The sequence below is a fragment of the Microtus oregoni genome, unplaced genomic scaffold, assembly GCF_018167655.1.
Source record: "Microtus oregoni isolate MIOR12 unplaced genomic scaffold, Mior012 000025F_ref0000491, whole genome shotgun sequence".
NCBI classification, from domain to species: Eukaryota; Metazoa; Chordata; class Mammalia; order Rodentia; family Cricetidae; genus Microtus; species Microtus oregoni.
This window is the reverse complement of record NW_024543084.1, coordinates 7,632,622-7,650,023: the sequence shown is the minus strand read 5'-3', so window position 1 is coordinate 7,650,023 and position 17,402 is coordinate 7,632,622. Positions and strand designations below refer to the sequence as shown.

Here is a 17,402-nt window from a genome sequence, read left to right as displayed (position 1 = left end):
TCTATGCAAATTCAAGTTCGTGCTTTGAATTATCTTAAATGTTTAATAAAATCATGATGAGAATATAACAATTGCTGGGCATGGTGGTACCGGTTTTTAAATTCCTTTTCTTGGGAGGCAGAGGCAGACAGAGCTCTGTGAGTTCGAGGTTAGTCTGGTCTACACAGAGAGTCATAGCCAGGGTGCATCGTGAGATACTTTCTCCAAAAAAAACAAAAACAAAAGAAAATGAAATAGTTGGTTCACACCTGTGCTCCTAGTACTTGAGAAGCTGGGGCAGGATTGCGAGTCTGTTTGCTTGGATCATCTAGTGAAGATATGTATATTTCTCTCTTATATTAGTGAATACCAGGGAAAATGATATATTTTAATAAGCACACAAAAAGCAATAATGAGAACTCATTCAATCTCTGGTGTTTCCAGTTCAAATTGCAATTGCTTGTCTGAGCCTGAAGTGATCCATGATCTTTTGGAGTAGCTGCCCCCACAAGAGGTGATCTTGCAGGGGACCCACTCCAATTTCAACTGGAAAGTTGAAGTGCGTGTGTAGGACCTATGGGAGGACCAAGTCATTTAGTGCCTTGCTAATGTGATAAGCTGACTGTGTCAAGGGCTTCAGTGTCCTTGAGGGGTCTTATCAATGAGCAAGCCTGGGAACACACATTGAGAAGAATTATACAGGTTAGACCTTGATGAAATGGATTTTCCCTTTGTCTTTAGCATGCTTGTCATTGTGTATATTGTGTTATGCATTTTAGTTTCCTTGGTATTCTAGAATATTGGCAGTAACAGACATAATAGCATACTTTTCTGTGATTTTTTTGGGGGGGTCTTGAAATGAGATTAAGCTATGTAGCTTATGTTATTCTTAAACTTGGAATCCTCCTGCCTCAGCCTCTCAAGTACTGGGATAATAGGCATGGACCACATCAGGCTCATCTAATTTTTGTTTTGGGTTAAGATGAGATCTCATATATTCTAAACTGCCCTCAAATTTGAATGCAGCTGAGGATGACCTTGAACCCCGCCCCCCCACCTCGTCTCCACCTCCAGAGTGTTAGGATTCCAGGTGCACCACCAAATCTGGATGATTCCATTCTGGGAATCAGACCCGGCACTTCATGTGTGCCAGGTGGTCACCTGGCTAACAGCACCATATCCTCAGCTTGCCATCTGCACTCTTGCTCTTAATTTTTTAAAAAGGATTCTGTAAGAGAAAAAGAAAGTATATCAATATAAATCTAATGAGCTGTGATTTTATATCATATCTTTACCAAGTTATGATAATGTTGGAGGTGAAAACAATGGACTTTGTTAGTCTTGTTGAGTGTATAAATGAGAGAAAGTCTAAAGCTCATATCATCAGACCTTAAATGGAACAGATGCTCTAATTTTAGCTGATCCTTTGGAAACAGCTATAGAGTAACATTTTGTAATTATAATTTTGGTTAACGTGGGAGGATAGACCCAGACATTGTTCGGTTTTTCTCGTCCATTTCAGTTTCCTCAAGATTTTCATACACAGTCCCAACTTTCTAACTGGGCTACAACTGTTCACTCCCAGTAGAGACTAATTCTCCCATTGGCTTTGGTGTGCAGAGGTTTGCTGCAGTCATAATGAGGATCCGAGAGCCAAGGACAACAGCCCTCTTATTTAGCTCTGGGAAAGTGGTCTGCACAGGAGCCAAAAGGTATGAGGATGAAATTTTCCTTTCTTACCCCACAGGCGACTCACTATGTAAGGAAAGAAGTGTAGAATTTGTGTGAAAACTCATAGTAGGAGCAACATATTTTTCTTTGTCAAACAGTTAATATGGGGTTAAAAGTTCTTAGTCTTGGCTGGGCAGTGGTGGTACATGCCTTTGATCTCAGCACTCCGGAGGTAGAGGCAGGGGAATCTCTGTGAGTTCGAGACTAGCCTGGTCTACAGAGTGAGTTTCAGGACAGACTCCAAAGCAACTGGGAAACCCTGTCTTGAGAAGCAAATAAAATTGTTCTTATTCTTACTTTTAATACTAAGCTATATCCCATACTTTATAGTACTCAACATTTGGTTAAGGTTCAAGGAAATTAATTGGGTTATGGGAACTTGTTTTTAACATATACATGCATGTTACATGTATATTATATACACATATGTTATATATAACATATACATGTTAAAAGCAAGTTCATGTATACACACATAATTTTTCATCTGCAGTCATGACAAGATATCAAAAGCCTAGGGATATTATTGTGGATTTTCTTCATTGCACAGATGAAGATATTTTTCAGTTGTATTTCTTCTTTCTTGAAAAATTTATTGGATTTTAAAAAATACCAATTCAAGTTCCCACTCCCTCCTCTCATCCCATTCCCTCCACACACCCTCCCACCCATCCCTATCTAATCCTCAGAGAGGCTAAAGCACATTGCTTTGGGGAAGGTCCAAGGCTATCCCTACTATATCTAGGCTGAGCAAGGTATACATTCAAAAAGAATAGGATCCCAAAAAGGCAGTACATGCAGTAGGGATAAATCCTGGTGCCACTGTCAGTGGTTCCTCAGTCTGCCCCAGCCATGCTACTGTCAACCCCATTCAGAGGGACTAGTTTGGTCCTACGCTTGTTCCTTCCCAGTCCATCTGGAGTTGGTGAGCACCTATTAGCTCAGGTAATCTGTTTCAGTGGGTGAACCCATCATGGTCTTGAACTCTTTGCTCATATTCTCATTCCTTCCATTCTTCAACTGGACTTTGGGAGCTCAGTCCAGTGCTCCGATGTGGGTCTCTGTCTCTGTTTCCACCAGTTGCTAGGTGAAGGTTCTATGGTGATATTTAAGATATTCATCAGTCTGACTACAGGGCAAGTCAAGATCAGGCCCCTTTGCCTCTATTGCTTAGGGTTTTAGCTGGGGTCATCCTTGTGGATTCCTGGGACTTTCTCTAGAGCCAGGTTTCTGCTAACCCTAAAATGGCTTCCTCAATCAAGACATCTCTTTCCTTGCTCTCATCTCTGTCCTTCCTCCACCTCAACTATCCCATTCCCTCAAGTTCTTCTCAATGCTTTCCTTCTTCCCTGCTCTTCCCCTTTTACCTTCCCTTCTGCCCCCATATCCATGCTCCCAATTTTGTCAGGAAATCTTGTCTGCTTCCAATTTCCAGGTGGGCCTATATATGTTTTTCTATGGGTTCACCGTATTACTTAGCTTTTCTAGGATCAGAAACTATAGGCTCAATGTTCTTTGTTTATAGCTAGTATTCCCTCATGAGTGAGTCCATACCATATTTATCTTTTTGGGTCTAGGTTACCTCATTCAGGATAGTGTTTTCTAATTCTATCCGTTTGCATGCAAAATTCAAGATTTCATTGTTTTTTTTACCACCAAGCAGTACTCTAATGTGTAAATATGCCACATTTTCTTTATTCATTCTTCTGTTGAGGGGCATCTAGGTTGTTTCCAGGTTATGGCTATTACAAATGATGCTGCTATGAACATAGTTGAACAAATGCTTTTTGTAGTATTACTGAACATCTTTTGGGTATATGCCCAAGAGTGGTATTGCTGAATCCTGAGGTAGGTTGATTCCCAATTTCCTGAGAAACCGCTGCAAATTTCCAAAGTGGTTGTATAAGTTTGCATTCCCACCAGCAATGCATGAGTGTTTCCCTTACTCCACATCATCTCTAGCATAAGCTACCATTAGTGTTTTTGATCTTAGCCATTCTGACAGGTGTAAGATGGTATCTCAGAGTTGTTTTGGTTTGCATTTACCTGATCGCTAAGGATGTTGAACATTTCCTTAAGTGTCTTTTGGCCATTTGAGATTCTTTTGTTGAGATTTCTCTGTTTAGTTCCATTCCCCATTTTTTAATTGGGTTATTTAGAATTTTAATGTCTTAATTTATTTATATATTTTGGAGATCAGTCCTTTTTCTGATGTGGGGTTAGTGAAGATCTTTTTTCCATTTAATAGACTGCATTTTTGTCTTATTGACTGTGTCCTTTGCTTTACAGAAGATCCTCAGTTACAGGAGGTTTTGTTTATATATTGTTGCCCTCAGTGTCTGTACTACTGGGGTTATATTTAGAAAGTGGTCTCCCATGTCCATGCACTGAAGACTACTTCCCACTTTATCTTCTATGAGGTTTAATGTGGTCAGATTTATATTTAGGTCTTTAATCCATTTGGACTTGAGTTTTGTGCATGGTGATAGATATGGATCTATTTTCATTCTTCTACATGTTAATATCCAGTTATGCCAGCACCATTTGTTGAAAATGCTTTCTTTTCCATTGTATAATTTTAGCTTCTTTGTCAAAAAACAGGTGTTCATAGGTGTGTGGATTAATATCCAGGTCATTGATTTGATTCCATTGGTCAATCTCTCTGTTTTTATGCCAATACCAATCTGTTTTCATTACTGTAGCTCTGTAATAGAGCTTGATGTCAGGGATGGTGATGCCTCCTTTATTGTACAAGATTGTTTTGGCTATCCTGGGTTTTTTGTTTTTCCATATGAAGTTGATTATTGTTCTTTGAAGGTCTGTGAAAAATTGTGTTGGGATTTTGATGGGGATTGCATTGAATCTATAGATTGATTTTTGGTAGGATTGCTATTTTTACTATGTTGATCCTACCTATCCAAGAACATAGAAGATCTTTCCATTTTCTGGTATCTTCTTCAATTTCTTTCTTCAAAGACTTAAAGTTCTTGTCAAATAGGTCTTTCACTTCTTTGGTTAATGTTACTTCAAGATATTTTATGTTATTTGTGGCTATTGTGAAAGGTGATGTTTCTCTGATTTCCTTCTCAGCTTCTTTATTGTTTGTGTATAGGAGGGCTATTGAATTTTTTGAGTTGTTCTTGTATCCTGCCATATCACTGAAGGTATTTATCAGCTGTAGGATTTCTCTGGTAGAGTTTTTGGGGTCACTTATATACACTATCATATTATTTACAAATAATGAAAGTTTGACTTCTTCCTTTCCAATTTGAATACACTTGATCTCCTTTTGTTGTCTTATTGCCATTGCTTAAACTTGAAGAACTATGTGAAGAAATATGAAGAGAGAACAAAACACCTTTGTCTTGTTCATGATTTTAGTGAATTGCTTTGAGTTTCCATTTAATTTGATATTGGCTATTGGCTTACTGTTTATTGATTTTATTATATTTAAATATGTTCCTTGTATCCCTGATCTCTCCAAGACCTTTATCATGAAGGGGTATTAAATTTTGTTAAATGCTTTTTCAGCATCCAGTGAAATGATCATATTTTTTTCTTTCAGTTTATTTACATGATGGATTATTTTGATAAGATTTTTGTATGTTGAACCAGTCCTGCATCTCTGGGAATGAAGCCAACTTGATCATGGTGGATGATTTTTTTGATGTGTTCTTAGATTTGGTTTGCCAGTATTTCATTGAATATTTTTGCATCCATGTTCATGAGTGAGATTGGACTGTAATTCTCTTTCCTGGTTGAGTCTTTGTATGGTTTTGATATCAGGGTAACTGTAGCCTCATAAAAAGAGTTTGTCCCTTCTGTTTCTATTATGTGGAATACTTTAAGGAGTATTGGTGTTAGCTCTTCTTGGAAGTTCTGGTAGAATTCTGCACTAAAACTTTCTGGCCCTGAGGTTTTTTTTTTTTTTTATAATTTTTTTTATTAAGAAAAGAAGAAAAAAAACATAAACAAAAAACAAGTTTCCACCTCCTCCCAGCCTCCCATTTCCCTCCCCCTCCTCCCACCTTTCTCCCCCTCCTCCCACCCTTCTCCCCCTCCCCCCACTCCTCTCCCCCTCCCTCTCCAGTCCACAGAGCAGTCCAGGTTCCCTGCCCTGTGGTAAGTCCTAGGTCCTCCCCCCTCCGTCCATATCTAGGAAGGTGAACATCCAAACTGGCTAGGCTTCCACAAAGCCAGCACATTAAGTAGGATCAAAACCCCGTGCCATTGTCCTTGGCGTCTCATCAGCCCTCATTGTTCGCCATGTTCAGAGAGTCCGGTTTTATCCCATGCTTTTTCGGTCACAGTCCAGCTGGCCTTGGTGAGCTCCCAGTAGATCAGCTCCACTGTCTCAGTGGGTGGGTGCACGCCTCGTGGTCCCGACTTCTTTGCTCATGTTCTCCCTCCTTCTGCTCCTCATTGGGACCTTGGGAGTTCAGTCCAGTGCTCATGTGTGGGTCTCTGTCTCTATCTCTATCCATCACCAGATGAAGGTTCTATGATGATATGCAAGATATTCGTCAGTATTGCTCTAGGATAGGGTCATTTCAGGTTCCCAATCCTCAGCTGCCCAAGGAACTAACTGGGAACCTCATGTTGGGCACTTGGGAGCCCCTCTAGGGTCAAATCTCTTGCTCACCCTAAAGTGGTTCCCTTAACTAAGAATTGCGGTTCCGTGCTCCCCTATCCACCTTTTCTTTATCCCAATTCTCCTGATTCCCCAAGTCCCCCCTCCTTCCCTTCTACCTTTTCTCTCCCCATCTCCCCTTACCCCCATCCCACCCCACTCCCAAGATCCTAATTATCTCCCCGGCAATTTGGTCTACTTCCCTTAGCCAAGAGGATAACTATATGTTTTTCCTTGGGTTCACCTTCTTACTTAGCTTCTTTAGGTTCACCTATTGTAGACTCCGTGGCCCTAATTTATGGCTAGAAACCAATTATGAGCGAGTACATCCCATGTTCATCTTTTTGGGTCTGGGACACCTCACTCAGGATAGTGTTTTCTATTTCCATCCATTTGCATGCAAAATTCGAGAAGTCATTGTTTTTTACCGCTGAGTAGTACTCTAATGTGTAGATATTCCATACTTTCTTCATCCATTCTTCCATTGAAGGGCATCTAGGTTGTTTCCAGGTTCTGGCTATTACAGAACCTGGCTATTATTTTTTTTTTTGGTTGGGATGTTTTTGATTACAGCTTCTATTTTTTTGCAGTATAGGTCTATTTAAATTGCTCACCCGGTTTTGATTTAATTTTTGTATATGGTATCTATCTAAAAACTTGTCCATTTTGTTTACATTTTCCAATTTTGTGGAATACAGGTTTTTGTTTTTTGTTTTTTTTTTTTTGTTTTTTCGAGACAGGGTTTCTCTGTGGCTTTGGAGCCTGTCCTGGAACTAGCTCTGTAGACCAGGCTGGTCTCGAACTCACAGAGATCCGCCTGCCTCTGCCTCCCGAGTGCTGGGATTAAAGGCGTGCGCCACCACCGCCCGGCTGGAATACAGGTTTTTGTAGTATGACCTAATTATTCTCTGAATTTTCTCAGTGTCTGTTATGTCCCCCTTTTCATTTCTGATTTTATTAATTTAGATTTTTGCTCTCTGCCTTTTGATTAGTTTGGATAAGGGTTTGTCTATCTTGTTGATTTTTCTCAAAGAACCAGTTCGTTGTTTCATTTATTCTTTGTATTGTTTTGTTTTTATTTTGTTGATTTCAGCCCTCAATTTGATTATTTCCTGTTTTATACTCTCTCCGGGTGAGTCTGCTTCTTTTTGTTCTAGAGCTTTCAAGTGTGCTGTTAAGTCATTAATGTGAGCTTTCTCCGTTTTCTTTATGTGGACACTTAGTGATATGAACTCTCCTCTTAGCACTGCTTTCATAGTGTTTCATAGGTTTGAATATGTTGTGCCTTTTATTTTTGTTGAATTCAAAGAAGTCTTTAATTTCTTATTTCTTCCTTGACCCAGGGATGGTTCCGCAGTTCACTGTCAATTTCTATGAGTTTGTAGGCTTTCTGAGAGTAGTATTGTTGTTAAATTCTAACTTTAATCCCTGGTGATCCTATAAGACATAGGGGGTTACTCTAAATATTTTTTTTTTGTATCTGTGGAGGTTTGCTTTGTTACCAAGTATGTGATCAATTTTAGAGAAAGTTCCATGATGTGCTGAGAAGAAGGTATATTCTTTTGTATTTGGGTGGAATGTTCTATAGATGTCTGTTAAGTCCATTTGATTCATGACATCTGTTAGTTCTCTTATTTCTCTGTTAAGTTTCTGTCGGGTTGACCTGTCCATTGGTGAGAGTGGAGTGTTGAAGTCTATTATTAGTGAATTTGATGTGCGATTTAAGTTTTAGTAATGTTTCTTTTACATATCTGGGTGCTCTTGTATTAGGGGTATAGATGTTCAGGATTGAGATTGCATCTTGATGAATTGTTCATCAATATAGTGTCCTGCTCCATCTTTTCTGACTTATTTTATTTTGAAATCAACTTTGTTAGATATTAGGATAGCTACACCCACTTGTTTCTTTGGTCCATTTGATTGGAAAACCTTTCCCCAACCATTTACTCTGAGGCAGTGTCTGTCTTTGAGTTGAGTTGTGTTTCTTGTATATAGCAGAAGACTGGAACCTGTTTTCATATCCATCCTCTTAGCCTGTGTCTTTTTTATAGGTGAATTGACTCCATTGATATTAAGCAATATTAATGATCAGTGGTTGTTAAATCTGGTTATTTTTTGATAGCAGTGTTTGTGTGTTTCCCTTCTTTGAGTTATGCTTCTGGGGGATTATCAGATGCCTGTGTTTTTGTGGGTGCAGTTAGCTTCCTTGGGTTGGGGTTTTCCTTCTAGTACTTTCTGTAAGGGTGGGTTCCTGGATACATATTGTTTAAATCTGTTTTTGTCATGGAATATCTTGTTTTCTCCATTGGTGGTGAATGAAAGCTTTGCTGGGTATAGTAGTCTTGGCTTGCATTTATGGTCTCTTAGTGTCTGCAGCACACCTAAACAGGACCTTCTGGCTTTCATAGTTTCCATTGAGAATTCAGGTGTAATTCTGAGGTTTACCTTTATCTGTTACCTTTTTTCTTTGAAGCTCTAAATATTCTTTCTTTATTCTGTATGTTTTGTGTTTTAATTATTAGGGGATTTTTTTGATCAAGTTTATTTGGTGTTCTGTAAGCTTCTTGTGCCTTCATAGGAATATCCTTCTTTAGCTTGGAAAAGTTTTCTCCTATGATTTTGTTGAATATATTTTCTGTGCTTTTGAGCTGGAGTTCTTCTTCCTCTTCTACCCCTATTATTCTTAGGATTGATCTTTTCATGGTTTCCCAGATTTCCTGAATATTTTCTGTTAAGAATTTGTTGGATTTAATGTTTTCTTTGACCAATCGATTTCCTCTATAGTATCTTCAATGCCTGAGATTCTTTCTTCCATCTCTTGTATTCTGTTGATTCTACTTTTCTCTGTAGATCTTGTTCATTTACCTAGATTTTCCATATCCAGAATTCCCTCAGTTTGTGTTTTATTACCTCAATTTCAGTCTTCAAGTCTTGAACTGTTTTCTTCACCTGTTTGATTGTTTTTTTCTTGGTTTTCTTGGGTTTCTTTGAGTGATTTATTAATTTCTTCCAATTTTTTTTGTTTGTCTTCCAATTTGTTGTTTGTTTTGTTTGTTGTTCGTTTTGTTTGTTCTTTTTGTTTGTTTGTTTGTTGTTTATTTGAGGGATTTATTAATTTCTTCCAATTTTTTGTTTGTCTTCCAATTTTTTGTTTGTTAAGGGAGTTTTTCATTTTCTCTTTAAAGATCTCCATTTTCATAAAGTTATGTTTAGAGTCATTTTCTTCTACATCTTCTGTTGTGTCACTGCTGGGTTCTGGTGTTACCATGTTGCTTTTTAGGTTGTTGGAGGAATTCTTGCATTGGCGCCTACCCATCTCTCTCTTCAAATGAGGTTGGCAGTGTCTTTGTGTCTTGGTCCAATCCTTGCAGTGGCTATCTGAGTGTTTGGGAGTTTTCTTGGTCTCCTCTGTACTGTCAATGTCTGTCTCAGAGAGCCTCTGTAATCTCTATACACCTGCTCTCTTGCTCTTCTCTCCTGGTTTGCTCCCTTGGTGCTTTCTCTTAATCCCCTCAGTGTTGTAGCAAGCTATTGGTCCCCTCAGTATTACAGCAATCTCTAAGCTCTTAGGCGGGGTATGGCTAGTAACTTGGAGGGTCCAGTGGATGGGTTTGGGTTTGGATTTGGGGGGAGCCTAGCCATAGGAAACTCCCTGTTGGCTGGCTAGAAATGCCAAGGGAGTTGGGGAAGGGACCTGGGATTTTGTCCCATTGTGGAAGTCCTAGAGAGCAGGGCGTCCCACTATGTGGCTATTCACTCACCTCTTGAGTCCCCTCAGAATTGGACAAGATAGAGTTTTCTAAATGGGACATACCTTGAACATTCACTTAGGAGCTATCTCTGGAAAGATTTCTCTTTCCTGGATCTCCTACAGGAGAAGTCTGAGCTCTGATGTTTGCTCCACAGTCGGTGGAGAGAGCTGGTGTTCTCCTTGTGTCAGATGGACAGCAAGTCCCCTTTGGAGAGGTGATATCAACCTGTAGCTACAGAGGCACCAATCATTCTTTTATTCCTATGAACATGGGCTGCCAATAAACTTACTTATATCTGCTAAACTTATTGAAAACACTTGCATCGTTTAAATTTGTATTTTTATGATTATGACATCAAACATCTCTTCATGAGCATGTAAAATGCTTATTATATCTTTTGCCCAATGTCCTAGAGATATTTGTCTTTTGGTAGAAGTCTTTTGCATTTTAAGTATTTTGCAATTTTATGCTGCAAATATTTTTCCAGATTACTATGTATTGGTTTTCAAACACAACTTAAAGTTGTTGGTGTACAGTTGGCCGATTCATTTTTCCTTCATTATGTTTTCCCTTTATCATTTGAAATCTTGTTTGGAAAAGCATTCCCCTTGTAGCTCATGATATAAATATTGACCTCCAATATTTTTCTAGCCCCCAATATTTTTCTAGCCCTTTTAATATCTTATATTATATAAGAAATAATAGAGAAAGGATTGTGGCTTTTGATTCATTTAGAGTAGTGGCTTTCAACCTTCCTTATGCTTTGATCCTTTAATGCAGTTCCTCATGTTGTGGTGACGTATCTTGTTCTTGAGTTCTGCAAAATGAATTCTGAGTGTTCGGTTTATACGAGAGAGAGAGAGAGAGAGAGAGAGAGAGAGAGAGAGAGAGAGAACGGTATTATTGTCCAAACTCTATCCAAATCTATTTTCTGTAATGATAAGGATGAAGGATAACATGTTTGCTTAGGGATATGTACAGAAGGTAAAATTTAAATAGTTCTTACCACCTGTGATGAAACATTAGGGTTTTAAATCTATTCTCTAATGTTTGCGCAATGAATATATGTGTAGACTTTGAGCTCTAGCTAAAATAGGAACCCGTATGTGAGGTTTACAGCAGAACAAGACTTCTTTTACATAATGTCATCATTTCATTACTTACTTGGGACATAGTCTTGCCATGTCAGGAGTTAGAAGTGGGTGGGGAACACAAGAGTGATTGAAATAAAGTGCATGGCCCAATTCACATACGAGGACAGTGAGGGATCTAGGGAAGAGAATTCAGCACTTCGCTTGTCCAGGCAAGCTGAGTCCAAGTAGCCTTTCCTTTAGGAACTGCTGGTTTATAACTTAAGATGGGTACACCTCACAAAGAGAGGTGTGTTCATAGAATTTACTCATGGTGGCCCCTCCCTGGCGCCCTTGCTGCTCACTATTGTTTGGGCAAGTGAACAATGTCAGATGAAAACTAGAGGCCCAAATCTCAAGCCTGCCATTTCTCTAACATGTATTTGGGGTCGATCGTAGCTATGAGTTTGGATACATTTTCCCCTCATGTTGAGTATGAATCTCATAGCAGTTGGGTGAGGAAGCTGAGAAAACTGGGCAAGTTTTAAGGAATTTAAACTTGTTTTTGACAATTCGTCTCCTAAAGACACAAGTCTATGCCACTCACTTGGCCCATATCTGCCTTCCTTGCGTTGATTAATGTTCTGCATGTCTTTGTCCTTATTTTTGTCCCTATACAAATGGCTCACACATTTTTAGACCAGGGCAGTTCTCAGGCTGCAGTGAGAACCAGAAGAACTTAGAAGACTACAGACAGCAATTCGCTGGTGCCCAGACAAGAGTGTCTATGTGCCGGAGGTTACACCTGGGTCATGGCTCCTCTTACAAGATTTTAGGTCTGAGGACACATTTTGAGAAATAGTGCAGTAGTCAATTTTTCAAACAACATTCAAAACAAGTCAAAGTACCTTATCGATGAGGGATGACCAATCAAGGTGATGGGTGCCGGTCAGTTCAACAACCAATTGTCCATTGTTCCAAACATTTTACACAACACTATGGACAAAGGTGAGCGAGGGAGATCCTTCTCATGGAGGCTCACTTATTTTTATTTTATTCTTGTGATTCTGGGGACCAAATCCAGAGTCTTACACATGGTAGGCAAGTGCTCTGTTGCTGAGCCACACCCACATGACCAGCCTACAGTCCCATAGGTACATTCAAAGATGAGCATAGGACATAGAGTAGAGAGGTGGTCAGAAGTGCAGGCTACAAATGCAATAGCAAAGGGGCCATTAATCAACCAGTTTGATTAATAGTAGATGCCATTAATTAAGTAGATGTGGTAATGCATGCCTGTAATACCAGCATTTGGGAGACGGAAGCAGGAAGTGCACGAGTTACTCACTAGCCTGGGCTGTACAGCCAGACTCTCTCATGAAACAACAAGAAAGTGTCTTTATTTGTGTTTCCATCTCCCCAGTGAAGAGGAGTCTCGACTGGCAGCGAGAAAGTATGCTCGCGTGGTGCAGAAGCTTGGCTTCCCCGTCAGATTCTTCCATTTTAAAATTCAGAACATGGTTGGAAGCTGTGATGTGAAATTTCCCATCAGGCTGGAGATTTTGGCGCTCACCCACCGGCAGTTCAGTAGGTATGAAGGCTTCAGGCTCAACCTCACTCTTGCTAAGCTGCAGCAGTTATACAATTCAGGCTGTTTATACAAGATAGCTGTCAGAGAGAGTGGCTCCTTTCCAGAAGATCAGAGGAGAAGGCAGGGTAGATGAATGGATTAGGATGCTGTGCCCCAGACCTCAAAAGTTGTGGTATGGGTCAGGGTCTTGAAATAGTGCTTCTCACAGTGACATTGCAAAGTGGGCCACTTTGGCCCATATCTCTGATTGGGAAGTTCCACCGGAAGAGATTCAGCTTGCCATCCTGCAAAGTTCATACCCAATGATGGTGCTGAAGCTCTGTATTGAGGGCCACTGATGGACTAGGTTTATAAAACTGGCCCAAGTGGCTTTGGAGATGGCAGTAGAAGTGAAGGGGTGAGGCTGACAGCTGGAGGGTGGAGAAGAGCGGGGAAAGACGGCTGTGACATACATAGTCTCTGAGCGAGATCCTATCTAGTCGTGGTTATTTGGGAGGGGGTGTCTTTGTATAGCTGTAGCTGACCCAGCTCTTCTGTGTTTACAGTGTTCCTAGCCTAAGGGAGCATTCTAGCCTTCCTGCTTCTGTAACCCTAGTCTCCACAGACAGACTGGCTCCCTGGCCTCAGCTCAGCCCTCAGAGAGGACAGCTAGGGCTTCAGAGGCCAACTCTACACCCCCACTCCCCTGGATACACATTTGGGTCAAAACAACTGACCTAATGTAAAGGGCAGATGCTTTTACTCTCTTGGTCAGTACAGTCTCATTCCAACCTTTTACCTCCTTTGTGAGTCAACAGTGGGTCTGTTCTGTCATGTGGCTAAAGATCAGTGGAAGGGGTTTGTTGGTTTTTCTCTCAGATCCAAACCCAACAGAAGATAAAATGTCTGGACTTAACTGCCGAGCTATAGTTTATTCTGACATTTCTCTTGGGTGATGGCTTTCTTCCTCCTTCTCAACTATATTTTTCCCTCTTCCACACAATTTGCTTATTGAGCGACTATGATATCTATCATGTTTTTTTATTTTTCAAAAGTCAGCTCCGTGGTGAGCTTCCTCATGCAATATACATCACCTCTGGGTGTGTTTCCTTTTTCAACCCAGGGTAATGTATAGACATAGTACATCCTCCATTTTTAAATGTGAACACAGACATTTTATCATCCAGTATTTTGAGCCACAGGAGTCCAGTCTGCCTCCTCAGACACACGAATGAGGTCCACCTCAACTTGGAGCATGACACCTTGCTCTTTTCAGGCCGCTCAGGACTCGTCGTATTGTGCGTACTTCCCATGCCTTCGTTCCCTTCCCTTCTCAACAACATACAGAAGAGATTGCAGTTGACAGTAAAAGTCCCTTGACATCATTTTCACTTTCTGAAAACCAAAACTGGCCGAAGAGCAAGATCAGAGTCAGCTTCTTGGCTTTTATCTTCTAGAAGAGGCCCACACCAGTCTCTTGTTCCTAGCCGGCCAGGTTTATGAACTCAGTCACTTTTGTTGTGTCTGACTGGAAAGTGTGCTTTGTATTCCAGAGGCCTCTCTTTCTTCTCCCATGCTGGCCTCCCTCAGAAGCACTCTGTCAGGCCTCCATCCTCAGGATATGGATCTCAACTGCAGAGCACGCGCGTGTATGTGTGTGCTTATGTGTGTGCGTATGTGTGCATGTATGTGTGTGTGTGTGTGTTCTTCACATTGGGAACCTTAGGGATACTTTCCTAAGCAGAGAAAGGGATTTCTTTTTAACGTTTTTCAATGCCTGTAGCTTGGGAAACATCACACCCATCAGGCATGATCAGGTCAAGTGTGTCTTATGTTAAAAACCTCACGTTCATCTTTAATTTAGAGTCTGAAAATGTGCATTTCAACATCTATTACAGGCGTGTCCTGGTTTTGTATTTAGTTTTGGAACCAGGTCTGGCTATGTAACTCAGGCTGGTCTCACACTATAGCAATCCTCTCGTCTCAGCCTCCTGAGTGCTAGGATTATAAGCACCTCCGTGTCCAGGGTGTTGAACCCGGGGCATCATGTCTATAAGGCAAGAGCTCTACCGCTGAGCTACATCACCATTACAGCCTCTTCCTTGCTACCTTCTCTACCAATCTACATCACATAGTTTTCTATGAGCATGTCCCCTTCAGTTTTAAAGTCAGAAATATGCTGATAATAAATGCTCATTAAGGGTCTAAAATCCAAGTGAGTAATGTGCAGTAGATAAGGTCCTACTGGCCACCTATGCAGCCTTAGTCCCTTGCCCACATGGAGTTTGCTGACCAAAATAAAGACACACTGTCACTGTTACGGTTGAACTCTGGAAGTCTGTGGAGCTGAGACTGCTTTGTGTGCAGTGGGGTCCTGAGCAGGGTACTCTGTAGATTTTGAGAGGCAGAAATGCTTCTAAAGAGGTAATACTGGAAGGCGACTCAAGGCTGAACTGGCCATGGACTCATCAGGTGTTTGCTATTCAGTCTCCACTGGATGACCTCCTTCCTCCCTTTCTCTGAGCTTCAGCCCTCTCTTATTTACACCAAAGAATAGGATAAATAGTACATCTCCAATCAGGAGTTTATTGTGCCTGTCATGTTAAAAACATGGTTTTGGAAGTGACCTCCATACTCTTCAGGAGTGTCACTTCCTTTATAGGATCACCTTCCTGTTTCCAGCCAGGGCTGCTACAGTTTTATTGGTTGACGAACTGCAGGTGCTTGCCAGTGTGGTCTGGTTCGTCCTCTGAGCATGAAGAGTTGGGTAGATCCTAGTGAGTCACTCTCCAGGGTCTTGTTTTCCTTTTGTCTGTTGTCCAAGAGCAAGTACTCTGAACAGTTGTATTTTCTTTTCTTTATTGTTATTATCACTCTATACATTTTTTTTTTCTCTGACTTTCATGACCTCTTCTTCTAAACAGCTATGAACCGGAACTGTTTCCTGGTCTTATTTATAAGATGGTGAAGCCACAGGTGGTGTTGCTCATCTTCGCGTCTGGAAAAGTTGTGTTGACAGGTAAGTTTAAGGTTATTATCTCATATTCACAAGATGTAAAACTATGTGTGCGTTTTGCTTTTCCTTCCTTCCTGAATGGGTTTTCCTCCATAGCAAGGTACTTTTTGCTATATTGGGGGAAAGAAGAGAAAAAAATGACATTACTCATAAATCTCAGTTCCTAAAATGATACATTTTTCATGTATCCTGTTACCTGATGTGTATTTTCATCTTCTGCTTTATATCAATCATTGCACACATGCAGCTTAACTTGCTGCTTCAAACCCTTCCTGGATGCTTTTAATAAAGCTGCGCCATGTTCCTAAGGCAGGGATTGGTACATATTCTCTGGAAAGGACAAACACTGAATATTGAGACTTTGTGGCCCCAGGAGTATCTGCTGTAGGTGGTCTCATGTAGAGCTTTTGGAGTGTGATTTATGTGACTCTGTGACTCTGCTTTAAACATGTCACCAAATAGAACTCTTATTTTCTCCCAATCACTAAACGATCTAGAAGTCAGTCTTGGGTCACAACTGACATATATAGTCAAGGCGCTGGGTTTCTCAGCTGCCCCGCACTCCTTGACTCCTGTTCTAACAGGTCACCGAGTAGAACTTGTCTTCCCACTGTCACATGCTTCTGTGTTCCTTTGTGTTCGTTACTTATAAATGGGACAAGCATTTGACTATTTTATTTGTGGAGAATTGTTAGTACGCGTGCTCCGAAGTCAAACTTTGGTTTGAGTATATCACTGTTTTCAAAGTTCTTAGCATGAATTTCCAAATTCCATTAAAGGCATCTACAATATACTTTCCTATATCAAACCTCCCTTCCAGCAGTGTATTCTAAACATCTTTGGACCAAACTTCCAGCAGCATTTTAAAAAATTGTATGGAAAGCTGGGTACTTGCCATTAGTCTTGACACTCAGGTAGCAGAGGCAAGCAAATCTCTGAGAAAGAGGTCAGCCTGGTCTACATAGTTCCATGCCACCAACCAGAGTTACATAGCAAGACCTCCCTCCCCCCACACACATACCTAGTTCAAGTCATTGTATTGCTGGTTGGTGTGTCAATTGGCTAAACTATGGAGATGTATTCATAGACCTGATGTCCAAATGATGGACCCTGAATCTCAGGTGCCTACCAGGTGCATGTATAGTGTTAGGATGCAAACACTCATCTGGCAGCAGTCCAGCCCTGTGGAGACAGATGGTGAAGTTATGTTGCATGGCATCTCACCGAATCAGAAGTTAAGCCATGCATACTTAAACCAACCATCCAGTGTCCCTAATCCTGCCATATATTCTTCAAGGGCAATAAAGTGGCCTAGGTTTTTGTGAAATGTTGTAGTTTTCTAAGGCCTTCACACAGACATTAGTGCGCATAACCCTCTCACTACTCTGTGAGGAGGGTTGCTGTCTTTTCTGGTGGGTAACCTGAAACTTGGAGGTCGGGTAAGACGCCATGGTCGCAATGTTAGCTAGTGGTGCAGCTGCCACTTGGGCTCTTACTCAAGTTCAAAACCTGTCCTTTCTTAGTCGATCAGGCCACATCTTGCTACCAGGGTTAGGAAGGGCATGCATGCCAAAGGGCAGTCATTATAACATGCAGAAAATGCATGGTAATCTTTGCCTAAAATGCTGGGGTCGCCCAGTTGATGCTGCTGCTA

General features: G+C 40.8%; 1 protein-coding gene across 1 annotated transcript in view; it reads left to right on the top strand.

Moving 5' to 3' along the window:
- Tbpl2 (TATA-box binding protein like 2) overlaps positions 1-17,402 on the top strand; it is a 36,059-nt gene that overhangs the window by 15,841 nt on the left and 2,816 nt on the right. The window contains exons 5-7 of the mRNA XM_041674880.1: positions 1,600-1,691; positions 12,586-12,753; positions 15,657-15,751. Coding sequence (XP_041530814.1) covers positions 1,600-1,691; positions 12,586-12,753; positions 15,657-15,751 — 355 coding nt within the window. The remainder of the gene's footprint in view (positions 1-1,599; positions 1,692-12,585; positions 12,754-15,656; positions 15,752-17,402) is intronic.